Source organism: Sinocyclocheilus anshuiensis, unplaced genomic scaffold, assembly GCF_001515605.1.
Source record: "Sinocyclocheilus anshuiensis isolate Anshui unplaced genomic scaffold, SAMN03320099.WGS_v1.1 scaffold274, whole genome shotgun sequence".
NCBI classification, from domain to species: Eukaryota; Metazoa; Chordata; class Actinopteri; order Cypriniformes; family Cyprinidae; genus Sinocyclocheilus; species Sinocyclocheilus anshuiensis.
In genome coordinates this window covers 2,696,107-2,704,575 of record NW_015547698.1, presented here as the reverse complement: position 1 = coordinate 2,704,575, position 8,469 = coordinate 2,696,107, and the positions used below count along the sequence as shown (strand labels likewise).

The 8,469-nt window shown below is 33.9% G+C and overlaps 1 protein-coding gene across 3 annotated transcripts in view; it reads left to right on the top strand.

The window, feature by feature from the left end:
- The first annotated feature begins 1,844 nt into the window (after positions 1–1,844).
- abca1a (ATP-binding cassette, sub-family A (ABC1), member 1A) overlaps positions 1,845–8,469 on the top strand; it is a 38,263-nt gene continuing 31,638 nt past the window's right edge. For all 3 annotated transcript variants that reach the window (XM_016506640.1, XM_016506641.1, XM_016506639.1), the window contains exons 1-5: positions 1,845–1,982; positions 3,764–3,869; positions 4,583–4,676; positions 5,486–5,627; positions 5,719–5,837. In XM_016506640.1, the coding sequence (XP_016362126.1) occupies positions 3,804–3,869; positions 4,583–4,676; positions 5,486–5,627; positions 5,719–5,837 (421 nt within the window). In that variant the 5' untranslated portion in view covers positions 1,845–1,982; positions 3,764–3,803. The remainder of the gene's footprint in view (positions 1,983–3,763; positions 3,870–4,582; positions 4,677–5,485; positions 5,628–5,718; positions 5,838–8,469) is intronic.

Below are 8,469 nucleotides of genomic sequence, written 5' to 3'. Positions count from 1 at the left end.
AGTGTCACTGAATAGCAATTATCAAAAGATTTACTACTTTAAATGTAAACTATCCCATATGGAAATGTAATCTATGACATATATTGTGTATCAAGCGTGATATATAATTATCACATATGTACATTCAGTGGGTAGATGAAGATATAACATAGTAAAATGCCCATAGTCAAAGTTATAGGTACATGTGTTAAAGGGGTCATATGATGCTGCTAAAAAGAACACTTAACTTTTATAAAGAATATCTCTTTGGATTTGAGACTTTAGTCTTTGCAACTTTACAGATCTTCTTTATGCACCAAGAGCTTGTAACACTCCAAAGAGAAAGGAAAAATTTAAATCGCATCATATGACCCCTTTAATAATATATATGCTGATTTTTATATGCCATTATATGTAGCTACCATGTATGTCGACAGTGTGTCCAAAAATGTATTATACATATATAAACATGTTTGTATGGGCTGCATATAGATGTTAATATATGAAATTGTTACAATTTCTAATAGGTTTCATCTATGTTTTTAATTCGTATGACAATATGGAAATGTATTAAATTGGTAGTTGACATGCATGAATGATATTTCATTAAATACTTTGGGTAGTTGACATGCTATACTCCATCTAACACTATTTTAAAGTGCATTTTGCAATTATTTTATATTTATAATGCATTAACCTTTTATGACCTCATATTAAAAAACTACACGTAATATTTGTACTTTTAAAAAATCCTTTATGATATTGCAAGACATATTGCAACAAAAAAAAAGGATTTAAAATTGTGCAAAAGAAATGTGGATTAGTTATTATTAGTATACCTCAGATATACAGAATAGACAAACCGAACACAACTTAATAGTCTGCAAATATTCTGTATAAAAAAATAAAAGCTGACTTTAAACCTTCATCATGCATATTCTGAATCTGCCACTTGTACTATGTTTTAGTACTAGCCTATGTATTATATTTTGAGTGATAGGTGGATTTCTAGGGCACTTTATCAATTAAATTCCTAAGCTAGTGCTATATCTGTCCAGCTCAGTTCACTCAAGGCCCAGCTCTGGGTTGTGTCAAGTGTTGCAGCCTGCCTTCATTTCTCAGAGGTCCTGACGACCTGAAGATAAGTTCTCTCTCTCTCTCTCTCTCTCTCTCTCTCTCTCTCTCTCTCTCTTCAACACTTCACTTCAAAACACTTCAGTTAGTTGCTTGACATGGCTGTTTTATTCAGACAGTTTATTTGGATTAATTAATAATAAATGCAGGATATTACATTTTAGATTCGATTTGTTATACATGCTGAAAGAAAAAAAAACATCCTAATATACTTATCAATCAGTTCACCAGCTTGGCCAGGCTGTGAGACCATCTAAAACCAGTTAAGACCAGCAACCCATCTAAAGCTGGTTTAAGCTTTTTTCATGAAATGCACCATTTGCTGAAAAATGTACACTCACTTAGACATTTTTTTACATCTAAACATGTCTGAAAATTAGTTACTGAAAACTCCAAACATTTGTATCTTTGTAGCAACTGAACCAGTTAACCTTGTGCCAACCAATCACTGCACACCCCTATTTCATTCAGTGATACCTGTAAAAATATATAGCCTAATTATTATTAAATACATCATATTTGGAGTATAAACGTACAGCACGTGTAATTTAAGATGCAAAAATAAAAAAAATAAATAATAACTGATTTTGAGTGAATCCGTGTTGCCCTTTTAAGAGCTGTTTTGGGTCCGCACGTGCTTTCCATATATGGAGGCTCGAAGACAAACAGCAGCGCGTTTGACCGACAGTAACCTCGTGCATCGCTATAAAAGCTCGGAGGAGAGGAAAAAGGTCCGTCCATAAGAGCACAAAGCACCACCGTTACAATATCGCTTTGAGAGAGTTAGAACAGCTGTTTTTTCTCTCTTCTCAAAAGGAATTACAGTTTATATGAAATAAGGAATAATCTTTTCATCACAAGAAATAACGGTGAGTAACGTCAGTTAGTAAGTCTATGCCAATTTTAATTTTCATACTAATTTATAAATCAACAATTTTACTTAAAACCTACAAATTCCGCGCTTTTGTTGTTTTTCCACAAATTACGCGATCGACGCATTTGCGTCTTTTTTTTTTTGTATCATAAACACTTGGTGAGCTGCGATGCTTTGAAAGCTTCGTGTCAGTCCTTTATGTTGTAAGCTGATTACACATTGTCACGTTTCGTCGATTAGTTGTTGCGCTATATAAGTAGCTACATGAATATTTCAACCTGCTAATTCTTTAATCAGAAACGCGCAGTTGCTGTTTTTCTTCAAAAAGTACACGATCGTGTCTTTTACAGTAAACACTTGATGAGTTCTGGTGTTTTGAATGCTTCGTGGCAGATATGCGTGTACACAGAAAATGGTGTATTATTGACTGTTGTTGGCATTCGTATTTTATTGAGAAAATGACAACTTGAAAAGACAGATGAACAAAGAAGACTGTGTAAGTGCTGCCGAGTCTGCGCGAGATGACCGAGAGTTACCTCTCCTCTGCGGAACAATGAAAAGCACCCTGAGCATTTCAACTCTTTTGGATCTGGAAAACATCATGATTATAAACACATTTGTTGGTTAAACAAGCAGTTTAGGTCTATAGTTCGGTGTCATTTCATATTTTGCTCCATAGAGGTAATTCGTGGCAGATTGTGTATAGTAAACAAATATGTGGAGGACTGTTCTTCTTACATCATATCTTGTTCTTGCTTGAACATGTTTTAAGTCAGTAGTGATGATGGACAGGTTTATTTTCCATGCTTTAAGTGCAAAGTAGCCTAAGCCTAAAACAATTCGGTGTATATGTGCAAGAACTGACAGACTTGGCAGAGAGTACGACGCTAGAGAAGCGATATGATGAAGAAGAAAATGGTAAACAAGAAAAATAAGAAAATGGACGCTAGGGACGCTCTTTATGATGTTATGTATGAAAAGCAAAAGCATAAGAATCATATCTGCACGATTTGTACAAAAAAAAAGCAAAACACAGGCTGCTAATGCATGATACAGGTCTTTTTGTACAACATTGACAACAACATTGCATGACACGTTGTATGATATGGTGGACAAAATTGTAAACAATTAAACTTATATCAGAAATAGTGTATTATTGTTATTATAGTATTTCTGAATAGCTTAATAGATACAGAAAAAATGATGTAATTGACCCTAATATAGCCTTGTCTTATATACGTGTAGTTAAGAATGATAACAATTTAGATTCATTTGAACATAGATTACTAGACAATTTATTCAAAACACCAGCGGGACATCATGATATTTATGGTTCAGATCATTATGCAGTGTAACAACCCACATGCTGACATTGTGCACCGTTTTAGCCTATACAAGATAAGATGAATGACTCGAAGATAAGCCGAAACATTGTGTTTAAATTATTATTTCACCTTTCTAACATTAGAGGTGATTATGAATGGATCCATTATGTCTGTAAACTATCCAAAATCATTCTGCAGCCATAGTTATGCACACTACTTAATTATCCAAGAAATCAGCTGAAATGTTAATGGGAAATTCTCACAATCTGTTGAATGTCTACTCATCCTAATGTCTTGTTTACTTTAATACAACACTGTATATTATAAAGTCCCATCCGGATAAAGTTGGCATGAGATGCTTTACCATTATTTGACTAAGTGAGTGACTGATCAAAATGAGATTGCCATCATTAGCTTTATCTCTTTTATTTGCTTCTTATTGTCTTGACAGTTGCAGAGAGGAGGCACGGACAGTTTGGATCCGTGGCAAGATGGCTGTCTCCACTCAGTTGGGTTTGCTGTTGTGGAAGAACTTCACTTCCCGACGGAGACAGACTGTAAGTTCAGACCACATGCATTGAGCAACTGAGCAATCAATCAAAAATACAATGAAAATAACAATAGAAACAAAAAAGTTTCACATGCAACAAAACGAGTGCCTTTTGAAACATATGGAGTCCCCAGGCTCTCTTTTTCTGTTTGGTGACATCTGTGAGGTTCTGGGGGTCACCAACAGATACCGCAGCATATGAATCACCAACCCCCGTGTTCAAAGCAATGAATAAATACGTAAATAAAAAGACTTGTGATCATTCAGCACTTTTTATTGTGAAGTGTTTTTTTTTTTTTTTAAGTTGCTGTAGAAGTAATTGTCATTTATTAGGGAAATATTTGCCATTGAATCATTATCATACTTAATGTAAAATGATAACAAAACAGCAAAACAAATGGAGTTCTTATCAGCCTTCCCTTAAAGAAATAATGTCCTGTAAGTGAATGTACTTCAAAAAGCTGATTAAATGATGATGATATTTGCACTTGGCACTGAACGTATGAACAGGAGGTTCAGCAAATGAACAAGATCGTCAACAGGAAAGCCATCAACCGTCATGAAAAACTGGATTTTCTGGACTTCACTAGAATGGTTTATTCAGGATATGTGAATAGCAGATATGTGTTGTTAAATTCAGATTGATGTTCAGGAACCAGAACAATTCAGGATGAAGAACAAATGAGTAAATGTGACACTACTGTGCCCTTTCTTTTCCAGATTCAGCTGCTGATCGAGATCATATGGCCACTTTTCATCTTTTTCATTTTGATATCTGTCAGACTCCACTATCCTCCATACGAGCAACATGAATGTAAGTGGCGTAAGATCTTTTTTTTTTCTTCCCAAAACAGCATTTATTTTGCTTTTGGATTGTTTAGAATCTAAAATAACTGCAAATGCATTGTATGAGATTTGAGCCAGTGTCTTTCTTGCCGTATAGTGTCTTTCTTTCACTATAAATACTGTATATTTAAATATTCTGAATTATTCAACAACTATTGGTCTGGTCTATTCAATTTTGATTATATTTTTATTTAAAGCTTATTTGTATGAACTACTTTTTAAATGCAAAATGTCTTGTGTCACACATTCGTGTGTCAATATTTGCTCCTCTTTGGAAATCACACAGTCCCCAGGGGAGGTTAAGGACAGCAAAACAGCTCCAAGAACGGCATGACATTTTATATATCACAAGATCTCTGAAACCCAGAATTTTTTTGTGTCAGTTCCTTTGAACTGAAACAACTAAATGTTAACTATTTCTGAGTTAGTTCCAAATCAGAAAATGAGAGCCAGAAGAATAGGAAGAAGAAAAAATATTGCAGTAGATCTGGTTTGTGAAAACATATGCTCTTCAAACAAACTGAATTTATTTAAGGGAAAGCATTTCTGCAGGGATGTTTCCAGGAATTGTGTGTGCAAACTATAATTTTGTCTATGTGTGTAAATTGTGTAAAATACATAACCGTTGCATAATTATTCTGTGCACATTGCTCCAAATAAAATAAACTTAATTTTATTGTATTAAATACATCAGATATGTATTTCTATATGGTTGCAAAGGACATGTTGACTTCAAAAGTGTTGAAGATTTAATATCACACATTGTTCCTTTTCCAGGCCACTTTCCCAATAAAGCCATGCCCTCTGCGGGGACTTTACCATGGGTACAGGGCATCATCTGCAACGCCAACAACCCCTGCTTTCGCTACCCCACGCCTGGAGAGACCCCCGGGGTGGTGGGCAACTTCAATGACTCCATGTAAGTATATTGAGTTTTGAGTCTGTATTAGATTTTGTATAGACTTATATAGACGTTTCCCTCATATATGTGTCACTGTCATCATTTACAGCATCTCCCGACTGTTCATCGATGCCAAGAAAATTCTCCTCTACAGCCAACATGACAAGAGCTTTGAAGGTTTCAAAGGACTCGTCCGGGCCTTGAGAAAACTGCAGAGAAACACTGAAGGTACATCACCTTTAAACACCTTCAAAGATTAACATTCATAACACTTTTGAATTTTTGTCTACAGTATAAATCTATAAAAATCTGACATACATTATCATTCAAAAGTTTGGGGTTTTTGAAAGAAGTCTTTTAGGATCACCAAAGCTGTGCTTTATTTGATAAAAAATACTGTAAAATCAGTAATATTGTGAGATATTATTTCAATTTTAAAAGCTGGATTCTATTTGAATATATTGTAAAATGTAATTTATTCCTGTGATGCAAAGCTGAATTTTCAGCATCATTACTCCAGTCTTGAGTGTCACATGATCCTTCAGAAATCATTCGAATATACTGATTTGATGCTCAAGAAACATTTCTGATTATTATGTTAAAAATGCATAATGTTTTTATTATAATGTTAAAAACTCTAGCACTGCTTGGAAACCACGATTCATATTTTTCAACTTTTTTTTGATGAAATAAAGTTCAAAAGAAGTGGTCATTAGTATCTGCTCGTTTTTTTTTTTCTCTTGCTTAAAATGTTTTTATTATAGCATTCTATAATAGGCCTACGACTATGATCTTTTAAATGCATTGCTATGCAGTTGACAGGTGGTTGCATTGTAGCTCTGCATAAATTTGTATTATATTCTGGTCTTTAGATTGTATGGTTTTTGTATTTATTTATTTATTTATTTTTGCGTTCAGTTTTCTATAACCCCAAGTATGGCCACTTGTAGAAATAATACTGGCAAAAGCCACTAACAAGTACAATACACTTGCTTATAAATGGACAACTTTGTGACCTTTATTTAGACAGATAACTCAACGTAACGGTTGTTGAGAGAGGCTTGTGGGAGTTGCTTTTACTCACAGTTGACAGCATTTAATTAATGTTCCCGGAGGGGCTGCTGTTTGCACCTGGGGCGAGGAATAGGATGCTTGCTTTGCCCTCCGTGGATTAGAAAGCCTCAAGAGTCACAATGGTTAAACATGATCATTTCATGCCACAGAGATGCTGACGATTCATATGTGTGCATTCATACTGGTAATATGTTTTAAGAAGGTATGATAACTCATTCCATCTGGTCAAAATTGCTCCGAGGTTTTGTAAGGGGCTTGTGTCATTAAACTTTATGAAGTGATGCCTAAACTTAAAAAAAAAGTTATTTATTTGCATTGATGGTTCCATGAAGAACCTTTAACATCAATGGAAACGTTCCATTCCACAATAGGTCCTTTATTGTGGAAAAAAGGTTTTTAATATTATATAAAATGTTCTTCACACTTAGAAAAAACAATGAGATGTCTTTGATATCATAATTGTTTCTTCTAGAAGAGTAATGCATTCATTGGAGATTTGATCTGATCTGAAGATCTTTCAGATTTGTCGTCTGAGGAAAAATGTTTCATATGAGTTTCAAAACTGCTTCTCAGATATGAACCAAATGATCTGAGCTCATATGATGTTGAGCTCATATTTTATTGCTCTATGCTCTTAAAGGTTCTTTGTGGTTCAATGAAAAACCTTTCACATCCATGGAATATTTCCATTAAACAAAAGGTTATTTATAGTGGAAAACCTTTTTTTTTTTTTTTTTAAATGTTCTTCACGTTTTTTTTTAAAGAAGGTTCTTTGTGAAACCACAAATGGTTCTTTTGTGGCATCGCTGTGAAGACTCTTTTGGAACATTATTTTTAAAGAGTGTATGCCAGCAACAGCATTTGTGGCTATTTTGACTTTTTTTTTTTTTTACACACAAATTCTGCACCCTGCACCCCCTGAAATCTTGTATAGCTCATTTCCCAAAAATGTCCTGAATAGTTAAGCAACAATAAGAACATCTGGTGAAAAGTGTTCTTTGGTGATTTCAGAGATGTGGCTGGGGAATGACCTGTAGTAACCCCAGAGGAAAGACACTGACTCAAACCAGTTCAAACCAATGACTCTTCTGGAATGTTCTGACATGCAACACAATGAGCTGTGTGAAGAACGCCGCTGTAGTTGCTTTCTGGCTTTTGTTGCCCCTCTGTCCTTTACCGTGGACATCTTGCATGATGAACTTAGAATTGAGAGCTAAATGAACAATTCTCTCATGACTGCAGCAGTAACCGAACACAATGGTTCAGCTGCATTACCTCACTCGCTTTATCATTGAGTTGGGAATTGCAGTAGAGTCATACTTTTCACAATGTTCTAAATGACATCCTTTGTTAAAAATAATTTTATTCATGGTTCAGTTGTGAATCACTGCTTTATGTAATGAATTCAATTAAAAACAGCAATTTGACCTGTGTTAGTCAGCATTATACTGACATGACGTTATCAAACTCAAGTATATAAATGATACAAATTTGTATACATAAATAGCTTGTATAATTTATGTGTAAATATTTAAATAACGTACTATTTATATACAATTTATATTATTAATTATTTACGTTATTTATTTTATAAGTAATACAAATTATTATTTACATTATATTACATATAAACAATATTTTAATAAACCGTATTATATAATTTATATAATATTTATTGATTTATTAGTCAGCATGATTCTGATGTGATGTTATCAAACTCAAGTATATAAATTAGTATTTACATGCACAATTTACATATATTTAAATAAATTATTCTATGTATGTT